The sequence below is a fragment of the Acomys minous genome (assembly GCF_964271855.1).
Source record: "Acomys minous genome assembly, chromosome: 6".
NCBI classification, from domain to species: Eukaryota; Metazoa; Chordata; class Mammalia; order Rodentia; family Muridae; genus Acomys; species Acomys minous.
The window spans coordinates 95,947,199-95,974,319 of record NC_140487.1 but is presented as its reverse complement, the minus strand read 5'-3'; the positions used below and the strand labels follow the sequence as shown (position 1 = coordinate 95,974,319).

The 27,121-nt window shown below is 51.1% G+C and overlaps 1 protein-coding gene across 5 annotated transcripts in view; it reads left to right on the top strand.

Moving 5' to 3' along the window:
• CFAP57 (cilia and flagella associated protein 57) overlaps nucleotides 1–27,121 on the top strand; it is a 76,034-nt gene that overhangs the window by 42,932 nt on the left and 5,981 nt on the right. For 4 of the 5 annotated variants that reach the window (XM_084787401.1, XM_084787397.1, XM_084787398.1 and 1 more), the window contains 9 exons: nucleotides 1,319–1,412; nucleotides 2,084–2,274; nucleotides 3,083–3,256; nucleotides 5,045–5,203; nucleotides 7,913–8,056; nucleotides 13,671–13,787; nucleotides 15,914–16,048; nucleotides 16,139–16,282; nucleotides 24,228–24,360. In XM_084787401.1, the coding sequence (XP_084643527.1) occupies nucleotides 1,319–1,412; nucleotides 2,084–2,274; nucleotides 3,083–3,256; nucleotides 5,045–5,203; nucleotides 7,913–8,056; nucleotides 13,671–13,787; nucleotides 15,914–16,048; nucleotides 16,139–16,282; nucleotides 24,228–24,360 (1,291 nt within the window). Of the gene's footprint in view, nucleotides 1–1,318; nucleotides 1,413–2,083; nucleotides 2,275–3,082; nucleotides 3,257–5,044; nucleotides 5,204–7,912; nucleotides 8,057–13,670; nucleotides 13,788–15,913; nucleotides 16,049–16,138; nucleotides 16,283–16,586; nucleotides 16,887–24,227; nucleotides 24,361–27,121 lie in introns of those variants that run through there. The other variant, XM_084787400.1, reaches the window with a different exon arrangement.

Here is a 27,121-nt window from a genome sequence, read left to right as displayed (position 1 = left end):
TTTATTTTTTATAAACAAGAAAAACTCATCTTTAAAAGATGAAATAACAAGAATGCTAGAGAAGGGATTAGCAGGTGCTGATTTCTAGATTGTCAAAAATAAAATCAGTTTTAACAGTGTGTAGTTAGGCTTAGCCTAGGAATTTTTAAAGCCCATCTCTGTGCTAATACAAACCTGCCTGGCCCACTCATATACAATACCCTCCTCCACACCCACAACCCCATCTTTTGGCTCAAGGGGTATTTGTACTGGTAACTTATCTCCATGGGTCTGTTTGGTTGAAAAGCCCTTGGCTGTTAAATTTATTCATTCATTCATTTATAATTCATTCAGGCAGGCATGTAGTGTTAGTTTGGTACTGTTAATAAGCCAAACACAGAGCCAGGCCCCGGGGCCGCACCCTCAGCCTGCCAAGAGCTGGCTGGCTCCGACAAATACTTAGATGTGAGCATACTGAACTGACAGCGCGTGGTTGGGGCTCTTGTTGGATTTTGGTTGCTTGGTTATTTGGTTAGTTGGTTGGCTGGTTGGTTGGTTGGTTGGTTGGCTGGCTGGTTAGTTGCTTGGTTTGGTTTAATTTCCTTTGGTTTTGAAACAAAGTTCCTCTGTGTATACCTGGCTGGCCTGGAACTTGATGTATAGACCAACCAGGCTGGCCTCCAACTCACAGAGATCCACCTGCCTCTGCCACCCAAGTGCTGGGATTAAAGATGTGCGCCACCACACCCAGGCATCATCGGTAGATGACTGGACTGAATCCCTGACTTTCCTCCTCAAAATCTACTTGGTCTGTGTCCAAACCAAAACTCCTCACTGACTAATTCATTTTAACACATGTGCGTAAAGAGCAAAGGCATTGAACTTTCAGAGCGAAAGACAATGTGGACAAAAAGTGGCCACAATGTGGACAAAAAATGGACAGTGTGGATAAAAAGTGGCCACAGTGTGGATAAAAAGTGGCCACATAGTCTGCACCCACAGAACACTGTCTGGTGCAAAGAAAGAGCTTGAGAAAATTTTATGAATAAAGAATTTACCAGTAAAAGTAGCTCCTGTCATATTTGCACTGTTAGCAAATGTGTAGAAATGAGAAAAGGTGACTCTGTGGGGTTTTTGTTTTGTTTTGTTTTGTTTTATCATTTATTTTATTTTATTTTATGTGCATTAGTGTGAAGGTGTCAGATCCCTTGGAACTGGAGTTACAGACAGCTGTGAGCTGCCATGTGGGGGCTGGGAATTGAACCCTGGTCCTTTGGAAGAGCAGACAGGGCTCTTAACCACTGAGCCATCCCTCCAGCCCTGTGACTCTATGTTTTAGGTTTTAAAAACAGAGAAAGAAAAACAGGACGTCTATCACCGAGAGCGCATGGAAGACCTCATAGACAAACAGAACCGGGAGCTGCAAGACCTGGGTGAGTCCACAGGGAGGAGCCACGCGGCTGTGGGCAGGTGGCTGGTGAGGGCAGGCATAGGCAGTTTAGGAACAACCAACTGATAGCTATCTCCTCCGCTCTGCCCCACCCCCACCCACCCCAACCCCAACCCCAACCTCCCGACACAGCAGGAGTCAGGGAACGTGGCTCTGTCTATGCATGCACTACTTTATTGGAACTCACCATATTTCCCCTCCTGTGTATTTGTCCCTTCCTCACAATACACACCCAGCACCTCTTACATGCGGGTGGGAGATTCAGAGTCAGAGCCTGACTAACTGCGAGTCCCAGGTCTCAACAGCTCGGTACCCAGTACCAAGGCTCAGCTTGATTGTCTATAAGATGGAGCTATAAAATCTGTGTTGCATACCTGGGACACTTTCCTGGCCCTGAATCCTCAAATGCCCCCTACCAGTACCTTTACAGAAATGATTTTTCTGTCCGGAGTTGAGGGGGGGGGGCAGGGATTTGGCCACCTAGTGAGATATAAGCAGGGGCTGGCAGTCAAAGGAGTTAGGTGAGCCTTGAACCTTGGCTCCGGAGGTGCCGCTCCAGTTGGCAGGGGAGGAGGGGCAAGGAAGCACCGTAGGCAAGGCTGCTGCCTGCCCGCCCACACAGCGCACAGACCACCCTGCCTCCCCACCCCCCAGAATGTTGCAACAACCAGAAGCTGCTCCTCGAGTATGAGAAGTACCAGGAGCTGCAGCTCAAGTCCCAGAGGATGCAGGAGGAGTACGAAAAACAGCTCCGAGACAACGACGAGACCAAGAGCCAGGCACTGGAGGAGCTGACCGAGTTCTATGAGGCCAAACTGCAGGAGAAAACTACCCTGCTGGAAGAGGTGCTCCCTGGGAGCCCAGCAGAGGGATTGGCTTGGGGGTAGAGGACGGAGGAGGGGAGGGGGAGGGGGATGGGAGGGGGTGGGAGGGGTGGGGGGAGGGGTGATAGTTAGAGCCATGCATTGGTTCAGCCATTCGCCCTGCAGCTCCTGTGTACAGCAGGCACTGTGGCCTGGGAGTTGATGGGGGGGGGAGGGGTCGCGGGGGGATAGGGGGAGAGAGAGAGAGAGAGAGAGAGAGAAAAGGGCTCTACCCTCAGGGCATTTTAACTAGGGGATGATGGAGCGGGCATTTTACAGATACAATTGCAGTGATTCAAGCTCTCTAAAACCGTGTCTGGGCCAGGTGGTGCCACACACCTTGAATCCCAGCACCTGGGGAGGCAGAGGCAGGCGGATCTCTTGAGTTTTCCAGGCCAGCCTGGTCTACAGAGTTCCAGGGCAGCCAGGGCTACACAGAGAAACCCTGGCTCGGTGCTGGTAGGAGAGGAAGGGGAGACAGGGTCTGAAGCCAGAGTGTCATATGAAGAACATAGACAAAATGGGGCATGCAGGGGACGGGGGTGTTGGTAAGAGGAAAAGAAGGTGGCGGCCCCAGAGGCCTGACCTGGTCCAGGAGAAACGGGGGACAGGAAGGTAGTGGACAGAGAGAAGACAGGGCAGGGCCTTGCTCTCCATTCCTGTACTTGGGCTCATCTTCCCTTCCACCAGAAAGGGTGCTCTTGTCATCCCAGGCTTTCTAAGTACAGCAGCCTCACAGCCCCTCCTCCCGGCACCCTCTGCCCTCCCCCTCCCCCCACCTCCAAACCAGGCACAGGAAGACGTCCGACAGCAGCTTCGGGAATTCGAGGAAACCAAGAAGCAGATTGAGGAAGATGAAGACAGAGAGATCCAAGACATCAAAACCAAGTATGAGAGAAAGCTTCGGGATGAAAAAGAGTCCAACCTGCGGCTCAAGGGGGAAACCGGCATCATGCGGAAGAAGGTGCGTGAGTGTGGGCTGCTCCCCAGCGCCCCGCCCCCCCCCCGGGAGTGGGCCCCGCCCCCGGAAGGCCCACAGAGGAGGCTAGGGGCAAGTGGACAGGAGGCCCTGGGTGGCCACACAGAGGTCCTGCCTCCAAGACAAAAGGGCTCTACCCTCATCTACCACATCGTCTTTGGGGACGCATGAGACCTGATCTTACTGTGTATCCCCAGACTGACTTAGCTCTCCCTGGGGAACCTATTCTGTCCTCGAACTCGTGATCCTCCCGCCTCATCCTCCCAGGTGTATACCACCGTGCCCGACTCTCCTTCCTTCTCGTGAGCTCCCTGTGCACAGAAAGATGCTCTGAGCTTTTCTTTCTAGACGGGTCGGGCCTGTTGGAAATGGCAATGGGATCTGAGGGGAGGTAGGCAGCAATTCAGCCCGGAGATGTCTTGGCTCCTCCTTAGAAGAGTAGTGGGAGGTGGGAGATACTTCCGCTGCAAGGTGAGGCAGCTACTTAGTTCACTGATGCTGCGAGAAGGACCCTCGAAGAATTGTCTCATTTCCTCTAAAATGGTGAGCCACAGAGGAGCTCAGTTCAAAGTAAGCCCATTAAGAATCATCCTGTTAGAAATCGCCCTGTTGTTAGTGACTCCCAGGACAATTGGGCTCTCCCTCCTTGGACATGGCTACAGTGCCTCATCAGATAGAGCTCATCTCTATGACCTTGACCAAGATCTCAAGGTCAGTGTGGTCTGGGTAGAACCGGAGTTCATCTAGAAAGCTGGTCTCTAAAGCATCTTGTACACAGACTGCTCTCTCCTGCACGGAATAGGAGCTGGTTCTCAACCTGTGGGTCGAGACCCCCCCCAAAGGGGGGCAATATCAGATATCCTGCATGTCTGACATTTATGTTATGATTCATAACAGTAGTAAAATTACAGTCATAAAGTAGCAATGAAATAATTTCATGATTTGGGGATGCGGAGGTCACCACAACACAAGGAACTGTATTAAAGGGCCACTGCATTAGAAAGGTTGAGAACCTTCAATAGAGCTGGATACCAAATTCCCCAAAAACTCACTCTCTGAAGCACACAAAATAAGCATGGCTTGACAGTCCATGCCTGTAATCCCAGCATTTAAGAGCTAAGTCAAGAGGAGCGTGCATCTAGCTACATAAAAAGAGCTGTCTCCTTACAGTAAGAGGGAAAAGCTGGGTGGTGTGGCACAGCACTCAGGGAGGCAGAGGCAGACAGATCAGTGTGAGTTCGAGGCCAGCCTGGTCTACAAAGCGAGACCAGGACAGCAAGGGCTACACAGGGAAACCCTGTCTCCAAAAACCATCAAAAAACAAAAGAGGGAAAATAGTTGTGACGGGAGGTGTGTGTCAGAGCTGGGATGGAAGTAAGACAGGGCGATGGCCACAGTACATTGTACGCACGTGTGAAATGTTCAAGAACAGGGGAGGAACTGCTGGGCAGTGGTGGTGCACGCCTTTAATCCCAGCACTCGGGAGGCAGAGACAGGTGTATTGCTGTAAGTTCAAGGCCAGCCTGGTCTTCAAAGTGAAAAGTGAGTCCAGGACAGCCAAGGCTACACAGAGAAACCCTGTCTCAAAAAACCAAAAAAAACCAAAAAAACAAAAAACAACAAAAAAAAAAAGAATGGGGGGAACTATTCCTCATTTTACAAAAAGATTGTTCCCACAAAAACTAAAATAACAGCAATAACAAAATCCACTCCCCCAAAAGCCGCCACTCCATAGGCCCCAAGGGTCTTCACTGCAGCTGTGTCCATCTTCAGTTCAGCAGCCTGCAAAAGGAGATCGAGGAGCGCACCAACGACATTGAGCTCCTGAAGGCAGAGCAGCTGAAGCTGCAGGGCGTCATCAAGTCCCTGGAGAAAGACATCCAAGCGCTCAAGAGAGAGATCCAGGAGCGGGATGAGACCATTCAAGACAAGGTGACTCTCTGCCCTCCCCAGCCGCTGCCCACAGGGACCCACACCACAGCTGAAAGGGTCCTGCCTTCTTAGAGGTGGAGGAAGACCAGCCGGTGCCGTTCCCACTGTGTGTTTGGCATGGAGCTAACTAGTGCCAACGCATCACACTCGACCCAGGGGTTGTGTCTCATGAAGCCAAATTCCAGGAGGCTGATTGTGGTACCCAAGGTCCCACAGTTTGTAGGGGACAGACTTTGAACCTGGGTCAGCTGGCTTCCAGATCCCTCCCTGTGCTGATCCAGGCATCCTGGGGCTGGCTGGCTGTGCTGAGGGCAATTCACCTGCCACGCTGCCCACACGGTACTGCTGATCAGAAGGGAACTCCCATCGCACCGGGTTGGTCCTGTCACTCCTGGGTAGCCAGGGAGACGGGGATGCCTTTCGGGCAGGATACTCAGCTGACAGGCACATGTTTTCCGTGGCACACCACCTCAGCATCCAGGATTTGCTACTCTCTTGAGCAAACCCAGATCCCATGGCCGCCTCTCCATCCACTCTGCATCCTTTGCCTCGGCAGGCAGAATTCTGCTGTGGCCCCACGTGGGTGTCAGTGCCAGATAAGTATCTTGTGGCACAGGCCCCTCTGCTGACCAGGCACTGAGCCTTGGGCAACTACTCAAAGCCGCCCTGTGCTCTCCTAGAAAGTGGGGCTTGCAAAGATTTGGTGAGCTAGTGCCTGAACGCTGTTTGTGCACAGGACTTCCTGTATATGGTCTGGCCTTTGGAGAAGGGGCATGGCTCTCTCCGGATTCTCAAAGAGGGAACTGACAAGAAAGCAAGCCCTTCTAATGCAGAAAGCCGTAACTCTTAGTCCAGCAGCCTTTCCACTCCCCAGCCCTGGCCCCCAGCAGCACAGCCGACAGAGCACAAGTGTAGTTAGGTCAGTCTTAGTTAGGGTTCTATTGCTGTGATGAAACACCATGACCAAAAGTAAGCTGGGCTGGAAAAGGTGTATTTGGCTTACGCTTCCCCATCATTGAAGGGAGTGAGGACAGGAACGCAAGCAGGGCAGGAACCTAGAGGCAGGAGCCGATGCAGAGGCCATCAGTGCGTGCTGCTTACTGGCCTGCTCCCCATAATTTTCTCAGCCTGCTTTCTTATAGAACCCAGAACAGCCAGCCCAGGGATGTTCCCACCTACAATAGGCTGGGCCCTCCCTCCATCAATTACTAATTAAGAAAATGCCCTAGAGGCTTGCCTACAGCCTGACCTTATGGAGGCATTTGCTTCATTGAGGCTCCCTCCTCTCAGATGACTTTAGCTTGTGTCAAGTTGACATAAAACCAGCCAGCACAGTCATTCTCCCACTGAAAATCCTCCAGTAGCTTCCCATGGCCCACAGCAGAGGTCAGTATATAAAGGATTAGATGGTAGATATTTTCCAAGCCATATGGTCTCTGTCTCAACTAACCATCTGTAGGTACCACGTGTGAGAGCACCCAGAGATAAAGCGGACGCAAATGAACTAGACCATGTTCCAACTGAAATGGACAAAAAATAGGCACCAGGCCAACTGTGGCTCCCAGGTTCAGCTTGCCAATTCCTGGCCTCCAGGATGACTTCTGACCTCTCAGAGCCTTGCCCTCCTGCCCTCCTTAGGCAGCCTCTGTTCTAACTCCCCTTGGCACCAGCATGTCACACTGAAGCGGGCTGCCCTCGGAGGCTACAACGCGAGCCACCACGCTGCCTTTTTCTCCCTCCCTTCCATCAGGCATCACTCTTGGGGATTGGCTTTGCTTATGTGTCTGCCCCGCCAGTCAGTATCTTTGCCTTAAGGATAGGGACTATGTCAATTCTCAGAGCTGTCAGGAAAATGTCACCCCGCCCAGGCTTGCTTGATAGTCTCTCCTGCTCCAATGACAACAGATTACCTCAAAACTCGGTGGTCCAAACAAACAGCCATCCTCTCAGTGTGAGGAACTGAGCAAGGTCCAACAGTATGGCTGGTCTCTGACCCCCAGTGTCTGGAAACTCAGCTGAGAAGACTTGGGGAAGGGTCTTTTGGGGGACCAAAAGCTAGAGGCTAAAAGATGACCCTCCAGGTGGCTGTGTCTTCCACGTGCCCAGCTCTGTCCCCCAGTGGCAGGGATGGTAAGGAGGCTGGCCTCACCTGAGTATTTCAGCCACAGAGCCCCGAGTATGCTCTCTATCTGAGAGATTTACACAGCAGCCAACCTCCACCACAGCTAGTGTCCCCGGAGAGCCGGGCGGGGAGCTGCCTGTCTGTTTGACCTAGCCTTGGCAGCCCCACAGCATTCCCTCCGCTGCATGCTTTGGCTTACCAGCGAGTCATAAATCCAATGAGACACAAGAGAGGAGAACAGATTCTGCTTGCTGGCAGATGTGCACCAAGGTTGTAAGTGCAACAGAAGTACAGTGTGGGGTGGAAGGCATTGTCTTTCGCAACCTACACGGAAGTGGGTGAGTTCCTATGGAGTCCGTGCTGCAGCCTGTGTGGGACCTTTGTATCCCCAGCCAAAAGTCTGTGCCCTCCTCCATCTGCAGTGTCACAGGCTCTGTTGTTTTTTTGTTTTGGGTTTGTGTGTGGTGTGTGTGTGTGTGTGTGTGTGTGTGTGTGTGTGTGTGTGTGTGTGTTGTTTTACCCTAGAGGGGTTCCGTATGCTGGGGCCTTGTGTCATCGCTCACTTCTCTTTCTCATCTCACTTCCAGGAGAAGCGAATTTATGATCTGAAGAAGAAGAACCAAGAACTAGAGAAACTCAAGTTTGTCCTCGATTACAAAATAAAGGAGCTGAAGAAGCAAGTGGAACCGCGGGAGAACGAGATCAAAGTGATGAAGGAGCAGATCCAGGAGGTGAGGGCCTTCGCTCCCGCGCCGTGCCCTAGGGAACCTCGGTCCCCTCTAACCCTGTCGCTCACCGGCCCCCGGGGAAATGAGAGAAAACGCTTCTCACAGCCAAGGCGTGTGCGGCTCCCGGCTCCCAAAAGCAAATGAGATGGACATTCAGCCTGGGCTGGGGCTCTGAGTCGGGCTGTGTAGGAGTAAGGGGTAGGGATAGTCTTACTATAGCGGCAAACGGGAGATACAGCTGTTGAACATTTGGCCACCAGGGGGCAGTATATACTCAACCAAAAGGTACTCTTGCCACCAAGATGGAGGGGGAAGGATATTGCTGGGCAGCGTTTGGACTTCTGACCGGGATTCAGAAGTCTTCAGAGGCTCTTAAGCCCAAGAGCAGAACAATTAAGAGTCTGTTCTGGGGAACAAACAGGACAAAGCTCAGGAAAGAGGAGAGATTAGAAGTCAGGCCATCCATACAAGGATTTCTAAGAGTCCAGTGGCCCAGATGTGTGCCTTTTAGCCCCAAACCCCAGCACGTTTTCTTACAGCATTCTGTTTACCTGTCAGCTTCCCACTGGGTACAAAACAGCTAAAATTTGGGGGCCATGATAAACTAAAATTGACTTGTTGAAATTTTTCACCAGAATCACTCGTGAAATTTTTTCCTCCCCCTCTATCGTTTGTTTCTCAGTCAAAATGAAATGTAAACATCTTTCCTGATTCTGCCCTTGTCTTAACTCCCGTGTCTGAAAGTATCACCAGCCTCTGTCTAGTCAGACATCAGTCAGCTCCTTCTCGGCTGCGACCGCCCCAACCGCCCCGTCCAGCCTCCACCACTGCTTCATTAAAAAGAAAGAAAAGGGGAAAAAGAAACACTAATTTACATCTATTTTACTTAGTGGGTGGGTGACACTTGGCAGCACCTCCTGTGGAGAGCCCAAGACATCTTGTAAGAGTCAGTGCTCTTCGTCCACCATGTGGGTTCCAGGGTGGAACTTAAATCCTTGGCCTTAGCGTGCAACTTCACTGAGCCGTCTTGTCAGCCCCCTGTGCCAGTTGTTACCTGGACTTGATTCAGGCTGCAGCCTGGCCTCCACATAAAGTGAGCTCCTTAGCCGGGCGTGGTGGCGCACGCCTGTAATCCCAGCACTCTGGAGGCAGAGGCAGATGGATCGCTGTGAGTTCGAGGCCAGCCTGGTCTACAAAGTGACTCCAGGACAGCCAAGGCTAACACAGAGAGACCTTGTCTCAAAAAACAAAAAACAAAAAACAAAGTGAGTTCCTTAATGGCGTCCCATCCCGCTAGAATGAAATCTAATAGCTCGGCGCCTCTCGCCTCTCCGGCCTCACCTCGTGCCTTCCTCCCCTGCTCCAGTCCCAGCTTCCTGACAGCTCTCCCATTTCAGGCCGTCTGTGGTAGGGTCTCCTCTGCCTGAAAGACAGCTTTTCATCTTCCCTGTCTCAGCTTAGATGTCACCTCTTCCCTGACACCATGCACAAAGGAAGCTCCCAACCCTCCTTCCATTTTCTCTAGATGTTTGTGCTGAATAGGTGTGGCAGGTGGCAGCATCTTTAGCTGTCTAGGTGCCCACAAGAGCCGTGGCGCAAGTGTGCTCAGCAAAGCTTGTGCTCCAAGAGGCTCTCAGTAAAGAAATCAAACAGAGATCAGCCAAGCGATGGAGATCTAGAGGGGATGGTATTGACTTTCCCTTGCGGCGGCTGTATGCTGTTCTGTGTCCCTCAGCTGAACACAGAGCTGCCTTCTGGAGACCTCCTGCCATACACTTCTGGGACAAGGAATGGCAACGCTTTGCTTTTTCAGTGGCAAACTATCTCAGCCTGGGGAACTCAAAAACAGCAATCATTTTTCTCACTGTCCTGGAGGCTGAGAGTCCAGGATCAGGGCAACAGGATCAGACCCTCTGTGGGGAGGGTCTGTATCTTATAATGACTTCTGTGTGTCCTCCCACTGTGGGCTCCTACAGGCATGCTTTATACAGGCATGCTTTATACAGGCATTTATGAGGGCTCTGCCCTGAGATCTTCCTGTCAACACACCTGTGGGATCGGGGTGAGCATGACCTCAGTTCTGTGCAGACATTATCCTTATGTAGGGGACTAGGGCAGGGACCTTCCTACCTAACCCTTCCACAGACACCCGGTGCCCACTCCTTATGACAGCAGCCCATGGATGCTATCTGGTCCTTTGCAGGAACCTCTCTCTGCCCATGGGCCTTTCCTTTGGGAATGGGGGTCAGTGACACAATCAGAAACACCCATTGCAGATCTCTGCTGAAGTTCCTCCTATAGGAAGGAAGGTTCAAGCCCTGGGCTTGAGCACAGAGATCTCTGAATGAAGATGTGACCAGCCTCGATTGAGATACCCCGCTTCATATACACTTCTCCAGCTTCTCTCTGTGGAGAAAGGGAGTCTCGGCCGGGGTTCTCGAGGCTTTGGTTTTGACTTACTTATTTGCTCATCTACTGTATGGTTTCTCTGTGTTCTGAGGTGGCTGATTCTCCACCGGGGCGGGAGCGGGGGTGGGGCCTTGGTGTCTCGATGCCAGAAGCACCCCCCCCACACACACTAGGTTGTTATGATCCAAAACATCTGCAGACACTGCCAGATGTGCACTGGGGGGACAAAATGATTCTTCCACTCTCCCACCCATCCCCACCGAGAACGACATGGAAAAGTGGATAGAGCATCCGTGCTGGGAAAGAGGCGTTTGTTGCCACACTGTAGAGCATCCGTGCTGGGAAAGAGGCGTTGTTGCCACACTGTGGGCTCGTCTTCTGGTTTCCCAGCCAAACACTTGCACTTTACATATTTTACAGTTTGTATTTCTATCCTTGATGTAATGTGAGGCTCAGCCTGTGGAGGAAGGAGCAAGGGCAAAGAATACAGACCTGGGCCCCCTTCCATCCTGACCCAGTCTGTCCCCGCTGGCTCAGGACTGATAAGAGGTCGGCTGTGCCACTCAGACATGACCTCAGGGCCCTGAGTATTAGGGGCACCCTTTCTCTCTCCCAGCTGCCGTTTCCCTGTCTTAAGGCACTGTCTTTCTTCTCTGAGACCAGCCCAGCCACCTAGCTGGTCTCCTGGGCTCTAGTTCTCTTTCTTCTGATAGAACCTCTATGTTAGACACACACACACACACACACACACACACACACACACACACACACACCAGATGCCAGTAGTCTCGCTGTCACTACACCTGGTGATGTTCTACGGTGACACCCAGTGTGGTAAACCCCTCAGCCTGGCTCCAGTGAGGTGCCACCTTGCAGCCAGCCCGCAGAAACGCACTGGGCTACCCACCCACAGGCCTACTGCAGGCAGGCTGCTCGCTGCCTGCTCTTCTCTTTCCTACTTTGTCCTCCAGTACTTTCCCTAAATCATTCAGGCAAAGTGCCCCTTCCCAGGGGAAGGTGCCTGCTCAAGTCGCTTGTGTATGCAGGGCGTCTTCTGTCTCAACCACAGAGGACATTCTGACTCAGTTCTCTCTCCCCGTTAAACTGGAGGCTTCTGGGACACAGAAAGCACCTCCACATCAATTCTGTATTTCAAAGCGTCTCGCAGCACTCATTGGGTTGTTGTTGTTGTTGTTGTTGTTGTTGTTGTTGTTATTTTAAGATTTATTTAGTTAAATAAACTAACTAAGGAGTGGTGTCGCACTCCTTTAATCCCAACACTTGGGAGGCAGAGGCTATGAGTTCGAAGCCAGCCTGGTATGCAAGGCAAGTCCAGGACAGCCAAGGCTACACAGAGAAACCCTGTCTCGAAAAACAAAAAACAAAAGAACAAAACAACAACAACAAAAAGATTTATTTAGTTGTATATGTTTTTTGGAAGTGTTTTGCTTGCCTGCATACGTGCACACCACATGTGTGCCAGGCCCCCACAGAGGCCAGAAAGGATCATTAGATCGCCTAGAACTGGAGTTACAGTTTTGAGCCTTCATGTGGGTGTTGGGAACAGAACCCGGGTCCTCCTGTGCAGACCAGCAAGTCCTCTGAACCACTGAGCCGTCTCCCCAGCCCTGAAGGTGCTCAATTCTGCTTTCGCTGCTGCAGAGCCCACTGTGTGTCCTCTGTGAGGAGGCTCTCCGCAGCTCTGCCAGCGCTGTTATCACCTCTTCCAGAGCCGGGCAGCGCCTCCTTCTCCCCCCACCCCTCACTCTCCTTCTCTTTGCCCTCCCTTCCTTCCTTCCTTCCTTCCTTCCTTCCTTCCTTCCTCAGATGTCCTATCTAGTAAAACGCCCCCTATAATAAAGAGGCATTCCTCTGTGTCCAGAACACGGGAGAAGCTTCTTTGAACCTTCTCTGGCCCTTCTGAAGGTGGACAGGAACCTTAAAAATGAGACGATAGAACCTGGGGAGGGGCCATTCCACCTACCTCCACCCTACACAGCAAACAACGAACTGCCCCATCCCCTACAAACAGCCAGTGAGCCTCCATAGTAGCAGGAGAACTCGTGCAAGGAGTGCCACACTAGTACCAGGAGTACTCGTGCACACCAGAGTTGCGGCATACATCACACCTCACCTGTGCTTTGAGCGGGACCTGGGGTTCCCCACGCCTAGTCTCACCTGAATCAGATATACCTTGGGCAAGACAGATTCAACCAGGGGAGGAAAGCCTTTCAGCCGCTTGTCTCCTGCCATCCTTTTGAAGAGGGCCTTGCCCTTGGTTGTACTTCTTTGACCCTTTGATGATCAGACTGGCTAATCCTTCTCAGCTTTTCCCTGCTCTTTGGCCCCAGATTGAAAGATACCCACGTGTTCCTCTGGTCCCTCAGAACTCTTACCTTAGAAACAAGCCTCAGCGTTCCATTGAGAACGACCGTGGCCCCAAGGGTCCAGCTCCAGCCGTACCACCTCCCAAATCAGGTGAAGGAAGTATTTCCCTGGAGAGACCTGCCCTGGGCTGCAGTAAAGAATTCAGAGTGGGGCTGGAGAGACGGCTCAGCGGTTAAGAGCACTAACTGCTCTTCCAGAGGTATTGAGTTCAATTCCCAGCAACCACATGGTGGCTCACAACCATCTATAATGTGCTCTGATGCCCTTTTCAGCACTGTATACATATAAATAAATAAATAAATCTTTAAAAACAAAAAACAAAAAAGGAAAAAAAGAGGAAAAGCCAGGCATGGTGTCATATGACTTTAATCCCAGCACTCAGAGGGCAGAGGCAGGTGGATCGCTGTGAGTTCGATCTCGCTGTGAGGTCTACAAAGCGAGTCCAGGACAGCCAAAGCTAACACAGAGACACCCTGTCTGGGGGGAAAAAAAGAATTCAGAGTGACTGAATTAGAAAGAAACATGAGAGAAATCTGCACAGTTGAGGCAGGGGCAGACATCTAAGAAGAAAAAGCCACAGCCTGGCCACAGACAGGTACGGGACCTGGGGTGGACAGGGTATCAGTCAAGAGGGGCGCTTATTGGATGGCAAGGAGTCAGGAAAGAGATCTCATTCAAGGAGACATAGCTGGGAACTAGAACAGAAACACTGTGGTGTCGGGGACATGCCCCACACCCCACAGTGAAAGACGTCTGCACTCAAACACGGTTTTCATCCCTGACTTTGCCGTTCACGCCTCCGTCCCCTGGTTCTCTGTAGATGGAAGCCGAGCTGGAGCGCTTCCATAAACAGAACACGCAACTGGAGCTGAACATCGCTGAACTGTTGCAGAAACTGAGAGCCACGGACCAGGAGATGCGCAAAGAACAGCAGAAGGTGCGAGGATTTGGGAGGCTGGCGGTGCGGGCGCGGCGCACTGGGAATCTGGCATCCGCCCCGTGATGGGCAGCTGCCTCCTACAGGCAGAGCCAGCCATTGCTAAGAAACACTTCCCATTTTAACTCATTCTCTTGCCCACAGGCCCGTCTGGTTCCAGGCCTGCACAAATTTACACGTCTAAATCCATCCAAGACTATAAAACAACTTGGGTGTCAGGATGGGAGGGTGAGAGTGTTGGTTTTATAGGAAGGAACGCCTTAGCCTTGGGTTTGTTTGACCTGGGGAAGAAGGTAGTTAAAAGGGTCATTTGTACTTAATGAAGTGGTTAAAAGCTTTGACCACCCCAGACTTACTGATGTCGAGAGAGCCTGAGAAGACTGTCCAGCTCTGTCTTGTTTACTTGGTGTGTGTGTGTGTGTGTGTGTGTGTGTGTGTGTGTGTGTGTGTGTGTGTGTGTGTGTATGTACACCGATGCCCACAAGGTCAGAAGAGGAAGTCGGTATCTGCTCCATCACTCTCTGCCTCATCCCTTGAGACAGTCTGTCGCTCACCCCAGAATTTGTCATTTTCTTCAGCTACACTGGCTGACCAGGGACCCCAGAGATCCTCCCATCTCCACTTCCGGGTGCTGGGGCTTTAGGTATGAGCAGCCATGCCTGGCCTTTATCTGGATCTGGGATCTAACCTCAGGTCCTGATGCTTGCACAGTTAAGCACTCTTACCAACTGAGCCATCTCTCCAGCCCTCTGCATATTCTGAGACACTATCTTATTCTGTAGCCCGGGCTGGTCTGAAACTGACAGTGTAACCCAAGCTTGCCTTGGAATTCTCAATGCTGTCTCTGCCTCCCAAGTGCTATGACGACACGTGAGCTGCCCCATCTGGCCTGTTTCAGTCACTTTGTGTTGTAAATAGGGACAGTAGGGGCAGAGAAGTGAGGAGGAAAAGAAACCTCACCCAGTACTCATAGCTAGCTAGTTCTCACTCTGAGCCAGCCTGGGAAAACCCTGGTCCTCTGGCGCCGGACTAGGATGCAGTGGCAAACCCTTCCCACGGGCCACTGAAGTGATTCTCAAACCAGACTGAGCTTTCCCACCCTCCATATCAAACACTGGCAGTGTACGAGGCCAAAGCTGCAGAGCTCCACGTGGGAAGAGGGTGTGGCCCCACCCTTCCCAAGCCGAAAGGGCTGATGAATGGTTTGTAGCCTGTGCATAAACTATGTAGAAATGGAAAATTATATACAAAGAGAAAATGTATATATCAGTATATATATATATATATATATATGTGAATACACACACACACACACACACATGCATATATAATGGAAAGTGGCTAAAGGGCTAAGGGGGTGAAGAGAAATAATGAGACACCCTTGGATGAGGGTAGGGAAGGTGGCCGTCAAGGAAAGCGTGGCTGAGGATTGAGAGCTAAGTCCAGTGTACAGAGAGCTGTAGGGGTTTCTCAGCCATTCACGGCCGTGCTCCTGACTGCCAGGAGAACAAATGGCGGGAGATGTCCTAAGGGGCATGGGGCAGCCCAGGGTGCGGATCTGCGGGAGAAAATGATACATCTTTCTTGGCGCCAAAGCAAACTGTGGCTGCATGGGCTTCCTTTCATCTCATAAGCCTGAGGCCATTGAAGGAATCCAGAGCAATAGGGTTGCCGTGTGTGTGTGTGTGTGTGTGTGTGTGTGTGTGTGTGTGTGTGTGAGGCAGGGTACTCAGCCCAGGCAGGTGCACAAGCATTTCAGAACTGCTCCTTTTTTTTGTTTGTTTGGTTGGTTGGTTGGTTGGTTTGTTTTGTTTTTGTTTTTCTGAGACAGGGTTTCTCTGTGTAGCCCTGGCTGTCCTGGAGTCTCTTTGTAGACCAGTCTGGCCTCGAACTCACAGCGATCCACCTGCCTCTGCCTCCTGAGTGCTGGGATTAAAGGCGTGTGCCACCACGGCCGGCTCTCAGAACTGCTACTTTTGGGCTGGCTGCCCAGCTAGGTTTCTGTGCCCATGGTGGCCCGCAGCAGTCAGGTGTCAATCCCAAACGAGGACACTCTGGGCCCTTTCTGTGACGTCAGCCTCTGCCTGAAAGCAGCGGCAGCCCCAGGAGTAAATGTCTGATTACAGGAAAGAGACCTGGAAGCACTGGTCCGACGGTTTAAAACAGACCTTCACAACTGTGTGGCGTACATCCAGGAGCCCCGGCAGCTGAAGGAGAAGATCCGAGGTATCTTTGAGAAGTACGTGCAGCGGGCTGACATGGTGAGCTCTGAGTGCCCCACCCCTGCCCTTCCCCCCACCACACTGCCACATCTCCCCTCCTTTGCTGAGCGGCTCCCCCAAACACACCAGGTGGAGATTGCCGGGTTGAACTCAGACCTGCAGCAGGAGTATGCCCGCCAGCGGGAACACCTGGAGAGGAACCTGGCCACGCTCAAGAAGAAAGTGATCAAGGAAGGCGAACTGCATCGCACCGACTACGTCCGCATCATGCAGGTAATGGCTGCAGCCCTTTGATGCCTGAGACCACCCTTCATCCAAACATCCAGGGACCCACAGCTTCCTCACAGCTCCTCTTCCCTAATCTCCCAGAGCTCATCCTGGCTGTCATCACGGCCCAGGGTCCACCAAAGAGCCCACCCAGGGATCATCACGCCCACTAGTAGCCCCTGTTTCTTTTGCCATCCGGTCCCTATCGCTAAGGAGCTAGCATCCTGCCTTGCTCTTCGCAGTTACCCATGATCCATCCAGGCCCCGGTTCTCCTGACTCCTTTGCTCCTTTCTCTGCTTCTGTTTCCAGCTCCCGTTTCACCACCCGACTCTGCTGCCTTTTATCCTGTCCTTCCCGCCTACCTGGCTGCGTCTGGCCAGTCTCCACCTGCCTCGGCTCCCTTTCTGGTGCCTCAGGTCCTTACCCTTATCTCCTGGTCCATATTGAACCACACCCACAGGGTTGGCGATGATCACAGTTAATGAGCTTCCCACACCCGACACCCAGCTCCCAGGATCCCTCAGCAGACAGTTCGAGGAGGCCGGCCCCATTCCTGCCACCCCCACCCAAGCACCTTACTGGGGCTGCCCATCAAGATGCTTCTGCCAGATTCTCGTTTGGGTGTCAGTATCATCTAAGGCAGTTAATATGAATTTCTATCAAAGAGACCATCGGACTCGCGTAGGGTGCATACTTTTATGGTTACACTTCTGTAATGCCTTCATTGAAATACTGGAATGGGAACAGGGTGCAGTTTGGATTGAAACCAGATACTGGGTTGGAAAGTTACACACAGACGAGTAGAGCACACAGCAACCCAGACCAGCCGAGGCACAGCTGGTCTCCTGCCATCTTAAAACCAGCACCTCCCCTCCCACTACCATTCAAACTGTCTCTCTTCTGGACCATGAAGGCTTTCAGAGACCTGAAAATAGGACTGGATGGGACTGGGAGGCTCCTCGGTACCAACAACCACACACAGCCATGCTAAGAGACCAGGCTACTGAAAGCCTGGGCTTTGAGCACAGGAAACTAGGCAGTAAGACCAGGATGACAGCAGTGTTTGTCACCTGAGCCCTGCCACCAGCAATAGGTCTGGTCCCTCTCTCCATACCAAGCAGTAACCCAAAACAAAAGTCCATCCCAGGAAAGCAAAGTGTGTGTGCGGGGGAGGGGGAAGGTGCATAGGCTTGCTGCAGGATACAGATGTCTGCATGCAGAAGTCGTGTTTTTTTCCTTCTCCTATTCCCTGGAGAAGCTGGGCCAGGGAAGGAGTGGGCAGCAGAAGAGATTGTGTGAGGTGGGTCCTGGAAAGTCTTCTGTCTTGCACAGCATTGAAACCTTTGTGTCGTTAGCAGGCCGTAGTGGCGCATACCTTTAATCCCAGCACTCTGGAGGCAGAGGCAGGCAGGTGGCTCTCTAAATATGAGACTATCATGGTCTACAGAGCTAATGGCAGGACAGCCAGGGCTACACAGGGAAACTCTGTCTTGGGGAGAAAAAGAAAGAAAGAAAGAAAGAAAGGAAACAAAAAAAGAAATGTGTGTGCTGGGGATTTTGTGACTTTTGTAGAAAGGTGGCTCAGACAACTCCAGGAGACAAGAATGGGGTCTGGAAATGGGGCTTTGGGACACCAAACACACACACACACACACACACACACACACACACACACACACACACACACACGGAGACTTCTTGTTGATTATATCAGGGCCCTGGGTAAGACCTGGCTTGCAAAAAGTTAGGAAGGACTTCTTTTCCCAAGGGCTAGGGATTACACCCAGGCTCTGTGTATGCCAAGTAAGCATTTCTGTCGCTGAGCCACATGCCCAGCCCTGAAGACATTTTAAAAAGAATGTTCCTTTTAATGACTTACTGCTCTTGATGCTAAAAAACTCTTTTCTTCTTTGATCTTGATGTTGAACAAGCGGGCTAGGCCCAAGCCACAGGAGGTTGCAGGGCCTCTTCGGGCAAGGCCTAGCTAGGAACTGTATTCTAGCCCAGGATACGGGAAGTGGATGGACACGGGATCTGTGTAGACCAGGACAGTAGTGCTCCACTACCCTTTGGCCATGAGACTGTGTGGGCCTCCACAAACCACTCTGTTTATCTGTAACATGGGGCAAAAGACACCAACCCCAGTGGCTACTGTGATACTTTGCCAAGACAAACAGCAGCCACTGGCCTGCTACAGAATTAGGGCTCCAGAAAATTCCATTCCTTTCCTTTTATCCCAACAAAGAAATTAGTCAAGAGCCACAATGGAAATAAAATGAGTCTAAAAGTCCATCACACATGGGCCAGGGAGGCCTGTGGCCTCAGGTGGGAAAAAAGAACATTGCTGATTACACACACACACACACACACACACACACACACACGGTGGCTAGGAGCCCAGGCTGCCTCGGTATATGGTGCTGAGGGGCTGCCTGGAGCTGCCTGTGTGGCTAGCAGGGCCTCAGCACTTTATTCCAAAATGGCTAAGGAAAGCCAGGGCAGGCATAGTGGCTGAGCAACTGACTGGAAAATAACCGAGGGAGAGGCGGAGGACTGGGTCGCCATCTCCTTAGCATATCCAGATAGGCGCTCAGGGCCTCCGGACATCCGTTCCCTGGCATGCTTATACAAATACGAAAATCAGAATCGCTGTACAATACAAACGCATTTTATTCATTCCCTTCACATTTTTTTCAAGGTCTTCTTAAACAACACGCTGTGTGTCAGCCACAGAGGATCCCAAGACAGATCTAAATAAAGTATCCCCACCCTCAGAGAGCTCCTGAGGGACGGGGGCCATTTTGTTCCTCCAGTGGCCTGGGCCCATGGGGGAAGCGTGCTCCTGGGAGGAGTGAGAGCCATTGGAGTATGGCCACAGGACGGGTAGAGGGTGACCGAGGACCAGCTGGGAGAAGAGCCTTCCTGCCAGGCAGAGGCAAGAGCTTGAGAAAAAGGCAGAGAAAGGGATGGGGGCTGCGAGTGGGGACTCATGAGCCCACAGACCTCAGTTTACTGCAGAGCCAGGAACCGTGAGGTTCATCCTGGACTCTGATCCGAGCGCTCCCCGGATACAGTCAGTCGCCTTTGTCTCATAAAGATGGACTCAGTCTGGTGAGGCAGGAAGTGGGCGGCATGGAAACCCTGTTAGAGGGCTGTCAGGTCAGGGACAACGAAGAGCTTGGAGAGGGGAGTGTGGTGATGTCAAAGGCACTGCAGAGAAGAAGCGGCAAACTGAAAGGCCAGGTCAGGCACAGAGCAGGGAGGATAAGAGGTTGCCCTGTCTGTGCAGGTAAATGGTCCTACTAACAGATGGGAGAGGCTCCCAAGATCACAGCCGTCACCTGTGGCCAAATTCTCTCCCACTGAGGAGCAGCTGACGCTTAAAGGCTCTGACTCAGAGCAGCCAGTAGGGGGAGCTATGGGCCTTCCCTTCCCTTCTCTGCTTCACATCAAAATGAGAAAGTTCAGCCAGGACTTCCATCAGTCTGTTCCAACTAAGGCGGCCCAGGTGTCCTTGCTTCAAAGTCTCTATATAAAGCTCTCAATGTCTGCAGGCTGCTCTCAGATTCACCAAGCTTAGAATCGGTCAGATCTTTCCTATGACCCCATAGCTGGGTAGGAAAGATCTGGAAGACTGGAAGGGTTTACAGACCATCTTGGCCAAGATGCCATCAGGAAGAGAAAGCTTAGCAAGGTTGTTAAGTTCACTTTTTTTTTTTTCAGTTTACAAAGTCACAAGCAGTTGACTTCACTATGACCTTTGGCCACCTAGAAAACAGTGTTTAGGGAGCTCAGCTTGTAGGAGTGTCTTCAACCATCATTCTGTCTGAGTGGCCGAAAGAGGAAGTGAGAAGGTGAGCGTGGTAGGAATAGGAACAGCGCACTCTGGAGGCGGACACAGCCACACTCAAACCCCCATTCTCCACTTCCCCAGTGTCCCCCTGACCACAGGAACCTGAGAGTACCTTCCCCGTGAGACTGCAGAAGGACAAGATGAGGTGGTGAACGCAGACTGTGGGCAGGGATGCAGCCCAGCCTCACAGGCACTATTATTCTTAGCAGGGTTTTTTTGTTTGGTTGGTTGGTTAGTTGGTTTTTTATTTCATTTTTCAAGGTTTCTTGAACCTACACAGGGTTTCTCTGTGTAACAAGCCCTGGCTGTCCTGGACTTGCTTTGTAGACCTGGCTGGCCTCCAACTCACAGAGATCCACCTGCCTCTGCCTCCCTAGGGCTGGGATTAAAGGCGTGCGCCACACCTGGCCTCTTAGCACTATTTTTTGTTTTTTGGTGGTGGTGCTGTTTTGTTTTTGTTTTTTGTTTTTTTGTTTTGTTGTTGTTGGTTTTGGGGTTTTTTTTGTTTTTTGGTTTGTTTTTTGTTTTGTTGTTGTTGTTGGGTTTTTTCGTTTGTTTGTTTTTTGCTTTTTGGGGTGTTTTGTTTTGTTTTGTTTTGTTTTTTGGCTTTTCAAGATGAGGTTTCTCTGTGTAGTCCTGACTGTCCTGGATTCTTAGCACTATTTTTATCATCAAAGTTTTAGTGCCTTTTGTTCTGCTTCCTCCCTCCAGGCTCCTGGCTGAGATACTTTTCTCCGCCTCCCTCACCCCTGCCTCTCACAGTTCATGCGACATCAGCTGTAACAGCCAAGAGAGACCTTCCATCTCAGGTTGGGGGTGAGAGGTGAATGAAGGAATGAACCAGCAGTTGCAGGCTTTGATTTCTGGCCTCAGTCACACTCCAGTAAAGACAGCATGCACAGGGCTGGAGAGATGGCTCAAGCGGTTAGGAGCATTTGCTTCTTTTCCAAAGGTCTCGGGTTCGATTCCCAGCACTCACAGGACAGCTCACCGCTATCTGTGTCTCCAGCTCCAGAGGACCCCGGGCCCTCTTCCGTCTTCCTCAGGCACCACGCATGGACCTGGTGCACAGATGCAAAACACCCATATGCATAAAATAAGATAAAAATAAAGGGTAAAAAAGATGGATTCATACTCTGGGAGCCCATCGCGGAGGTGCTGGAAACTGGCACTGGGGCCAGACACAGTCACTCACACCAAAGGGTGGCAGGAGCCTGAGATGCCAGTCACAGGGCTGTGGCTGGCCAGGGGCTGGGGACAACCTGGGGCTCTGCCTAGAGTCATTCTAATAGTAGAAGGAGGCTGCTGACTGCTGGGACAAATCACAGTGACACCACAGTGACCCAATCAGACACATACTGATGGGACTCGGTGACGAAATGGTTGGAAGCCAAGGAGAGGAACTTTTAAGGGGCACCTACAGTCTCTAGTCCGTGTCCTAGGTTTCCTCCTTTACTGATCGAGGCAGAAGTAAAACTAAACAAAGCCAGCTAAGAGGGGTAGAGAATGTGCCCCCACCCCACCCTCACCCAGGCCTATGAAGTTCTTTGTGGCGCTCAAAAGACCCTCTCCTCTCTTTCCCTGTCCACCACTTCTCCTCCTCCTCCTCCTCCTCCTCCTCCTTCTTCTTCTTCTTCTTTTTTTTTTTTGTTGTTGTTGTTGTTGTTTTTCGAGACAGGGTCTCTCTGTGTAGCCTTGACTGCCCTGGACTCCATTTGTAGACCAGGCTGGCCTCGAACTCACAGGGATCCGCCTGCCTCTGCCTCCCAAGTGCTGAGATTAAAGGGATGCGCCACCTCACCTGGCCACATCCTTCACTTCTTACCCAGCCCACCAATATTTATTGAGCACATCTCACATGCAAAAATGATGTTCTAGTGTTTTAGTGTCCAATGGAGAGATGGCTCAGAGGTTAAGAGCACTGGCTGCTCGTCCAGAAGTCCTGAGTTCAATTCCCAGCAACCACATAGCCATCTATCCATCTATAATGTGATCTGGTGCTTCCTTCTGGCCTGCGGGCAGAGCACTGTATACATAATAATAAGTAATTAAGAATGTATTGAAACAATCTCATGATGATATAAAGCTGGCATGGAAAAGATCCAGGGGAGTGGCAGGAAATTTTACTAGACAGCATCTGGAAAGAAATTATGGGTGACCCATCGCCAAGGGCCAGAGTTCATTTTTTAAAAAAAGTAAAGCATTAGATGGAGAAAGGCCGCCAACTCAGAAAAACAGGCATAGAGCCTGGCCTGGAAAACAAACTGGCAGCAGGCACTGGGCGACGCTTCCAACAAAGAGGGAATTTTTTTTTAAGTGAGGAGTGCTGAAATATAGTGGTATGCTGAAAGTCTAAAGGTCTAGATCTCTGCTTAGACTCCAGGGAGGGGGGATCTCTGCGTTATCTCTAGCAGCCCCTGCTCCCCCAAGGGCCCCTCAGGTGCTTGCTTCCTCGTAGCAGAGGTGAGCTTGTCACAACTCAGGAGGCATCTGAGACCATCTGAGGTCTGGCCCAGCACCCGCCGAGCCTCACGCAGAGGTACTTCAGTGCAGTTCTAAGCAGTGCCATCCTCCACAGACTTAGCCTGGAGGCAGGCACAACCACTTAGAAAAGCAGAGACCCGGCCTGGGGAGATGGCTCAGTAGGCGAAACTCCTGCTGCACAAGTGTGAAGACCTCAGTTCAAACCCCCAGCACCCATGTACAAAGCTGGTGTGACTGTGTGTGCCTGTAACCTCAGTGCTGTGGGGAGAAGAGGCAGGAAGAGAGCTGGGGTTTGCAGCCCACTAGCCTAGCTCCAGACCCAGTGAGAGACTGTCTCAGCCTCCGTGCCCACACAGGCATGCACCTACACACACACACACACACACATAGTAACAGAGCCTTGGAACCTGCGGCAGACCCGCTGAGCCACCAGCTCCATTTTACCATGCTGGGGTGATTTATTTGCAGGCGTGTGTCACTGCTCATCATCAAAGGAAGTAAGCACAGACATTTAAACAGGGCAGGAACCTGGAGGCAGGAGCCGATGCAGAGGCCATGGAGGGGAGCTGCTTACTGGCTTGTTCCTCGTGACTTACTCAGCCTGCTTTCTTATAGAACCAGGACCACCAATCCAGGAATGACAGGGTTTCTCTGTGTAGCCTTGGCTGTCCTGGACTCCCTTTGTAGATCAAGCTGGTCTCAAACTCACAGAGATCCACCTGCCTCTGCCTCCCTGAGTGCTGGGATTACAGGCGTGCACCGCCACCACATCTGGCTTATACCCAGATCTTATGGAGGCATCTTCTCAATTGAAGTTCTGTCCCTTTGGATGACTCTAGCCTGTGTCAAGTTGACATAAACCTAGCCAGCACAGTTATCCAGTAAAGATTTATTAAGCAGATGGATATTGGTCAAACACAAACAAGCAAATCTCCAGCGGATATCAGTGGAGATAGCAGATGGTAATTCTGCTTGCTTGTCTGTGTTGCTCACTACATACTGTGGTGCTGAGGGTAAGAGTCTTTTGCTGCATATAAGGACTTAATAGATGTCCTTTTAGTTTCAACAAGTGAATGGGGACGTTAGAAAAGGCTAGCATGGCCCTGGAGAATGCTGCTGAGGTTAACACCCTGGCTCTGCTACTTGCTAACCACGTGGTTCAGGCCACTTGCACAGCCTCTCTGGTGCCTCAGTTTCTTTTTCTGTAAGTCTATGATTATTATCTGGGGGTGTAATTCAGTGGTAGAGGAATGCTTAGCACTCATAAGACCCCGGCTTCAATCTCCAGAACCATCGCCACGGGATGGCGATAGACTCTATCAGGGCCACCATGCTCAAGCTACCTTAAAGCGTCTTCACAGTACCTAGGAAAGCATTGTCTGGATGTTTGAACGAGCACAGATGGGCAGGAAAGGTGCCAAGTCCGCTTGCAGTCAAGTTAGCTGGTACCTTGAAAGGCTTGGCATTGAACAGGACAGAGGCTCACTGCCAGATGCCAGATCCAGATGGTTAGCCTTGGTCCAGGCCCCTGGGTTCTTAAGCCCAAGAGGGCTCACCCTGAACCCACGGAGCACCTGTGCAGCCTACTCACTGCCTTCCCTTCTTTTCTAAAGGAAAACGTCTCTCTGATCAAGGAGATTAACGAGCTCCGCAGGGAGCTGAAGATAACCCGCTCCCAAATCTATGACCTTGAATCAGCCCTGAAATTGTCCAAGAAAATGAGACCACAGGAAGCATCAGAGACAGGTAATTTCCCCCGGGGGCCAGGCACTGAGACGAAGGCCCAGTGTCAGCCGTGAGCAGCTCTCCCTTTGGCTTCTTTCAACATCAGGTCGCACCGTGGAGCCTCTCCGCGGCACACATGGGTCTCCAGAGGACTGTGAGACCTGCCCACATCCATGTTCTCACTCATGGGGCCTCGGGGTTAGCAACCGTTCGGAACTCGGAATCTTGCAGGTTTTAGAAAGAGCATGCTGGATGTTACATAACACCCCTGCAAGGTCTGGGGCAGTGCCCTGAAATCAAACACATTAGTATTCTGCAGTATCATGTGAATATTCAAGCCAAGCTCCATGAATTTAAAAATGCATTCCATTTTTACATCTCTCTCTCTCCTTCTCTCCCTCTCTCCCTCCCCCCACCCTCTCTCTATCTCTCTGTGTCTGTCTGTCTGTCTGTCTGTTTCTCTTTCTCTCTCTCTCTCTCTCTCACACACACACACAGTTTAGAATCGTGGATAAAGGACTTATAATGTTTAAAAAGACAAAAAGATGAGTAGCTAAAGGGAGAGAGAAATTATGTAAGAATTGTTCAGTAAGTGCTGGGTGTGGTGGCGCACAGCTTTAATCCCAGCACTCGGGAGGCAGAAGCAGGCGGATCGCTGTGAGTTCGAGGCCAGCCTGGTCTACAAAGGGAGTCCAGGACAGCCAAGGCTACACAGAGAAACCCTGTCTTGAAAAACTAAAAAAAAAAAAAAAAAAAAAAAAAGAATTGCTCAGAAAGTCGTGGCTGCAGCGACACATTTCAGTGCCTCTCAACATCTGGTAGTCAAGGCAAAAGAGGGAAATAGAGAAGAGTATGAGAGTGAATCCCCACACTTGGAAGACTAAGGCAGGAGCATTGCCATGAGCAAGCACAAGTCCAGCCTGGGCTACAGTGGGAACCCTGTGTCAAAAATGGGGTAGTTTACATAATTCCCATTGTATGGCAGAAAGAAGGGGCTTGGCTTGTTTGCATTTTTTCCTAGAGAAACAAACTTTTTCCTGGCACAGATTGCCTGAGAAACATATCACATGGTTCTCAGAGAAAGGCAAGTTCACTGGCAGCCTCCAGGCTCCACGGGCTTTCAGGAGATAAAGAAGTGCTGTCTGCCATGTTCACACTGGCAATCAGCACACACCAAGAACATAAGGCATCTCAATGAAGAGTAAGCCAGTGAGGCTGATGCCCCGTGTTCTGGTGGTTGCTGTTTAGGAACAAAGAGTAGGTGTGCGGAAGGTCCCAGAGCAATGGCCTGGGATTCCAGATGCCACCGGCACTCTCGGTATTATGTTTGCCACCTGTGTACAGCCCTGTGCAGGGTGACGATGCGAGGTCTGTGATGAGCTACACAAATGATTCTGGTGCCTTGTCCTCATGGCCCCTTTAGTGTAAGGGTACTGTCTGATGTTTGCATAATGCTGAGGTCGCCTGGTGACTTGCAGTTCCGGGAACACATGCATCGCTGTTGGTAAGCACTATGTATACGTGTGTGTATACAGTTGTGTTGCATTATGGTCCCTTTAGGTTAGTATAACAGTTGGGATCAGAGTAAATCCTCTTAGTGGTACCCAAAGTCAGCATCTTCAGTCCCCAGCATGGACATGAGAACACAGTGTCTGTTCTAAAGGATGAGCTACAGATTTCTCAGAGCTGAGGCCACCTTCTTTTGGGGGGGTCAACAACTGCAAAAACTTCTCCTTAAAATGTTACAAAGCTGCCCTGGCATGCTGCCGCACACCTTTAATCCCAGCACTCAGAAGGCAGAGGCAGGTGGGTCTCTGTGAGTTCAAGGCCAACCCTGGCCTATATAGTCCAGGACAGTCAGAACTACACAGTAAGACCCAGCTTCATGAGAAAGAAAGTGGGAACAGGGTGGGGGGCGGAGAGAGAGAAGAGAAGAGAAAGCCAGCCACAAACATCACCGTCTAAAGGCACACACCTGCAATCCCAGCACTTGGCGGGTTGGAAACAGAAGGTGTAGCCCCAGTGCAGGCATGAGTGGGGACAGAAGGACAAGAAGATCCCTAGAGATTGCTTGTTACCAGCCCGACTAAAGAACAAGCCTCTTCAGGTTCAGTGAGAGACCTTTCCCAGGGGAATAAGGGGTGGAGAAGATAGGGGAAGACACGGGGTGTCCTCCTGTGGCCGCTCCTTCTGTACCCGTGCATACACCTCAGAAAGAAAAGGTGGGGGAAGAAAGGATAAAAGAGGAGAGGAGGGAGAAAATACTGCAAATTCACTGAAGCATCCTGAAAACTTTTTGGTTGGGACTACACACACACACACATACACACACACATGCACACGCACACGCACACGCACACGCACATGCGCACACACGGGGAAGGGGGGAAGAAAGAGAAGCCCTTTATATTATTCTATGGAAATTTCCAGATAAAAAGGTCAAGAGCAGAGCTGGAGAGATGGCTCAGAGGTTAAGAGCACTCACTGCTCTTCCAAAGGTCCTGAGTTCAATTCCCAGCAACGACATGGTGGCTCATGACCACCTATAATGAGATCTTCTGGCACGTAGGAGTACATGCAGGCAAAACACTTTATACATAATAAGTAAATAAATCTTTTTAAAAAAAAAAAAAAAAGGTCAAGACAAAATCTGGTGAATTTGCACAAATCCGTTTCTCAACTTCAGGAAGCATCAGTTCCCAGCACTCTGTCTCTTCAATATCTATCTCCTCCTCCCGCCTCCCAATATTCCTAACACTCACACCATGAACAGTTTGAAAGC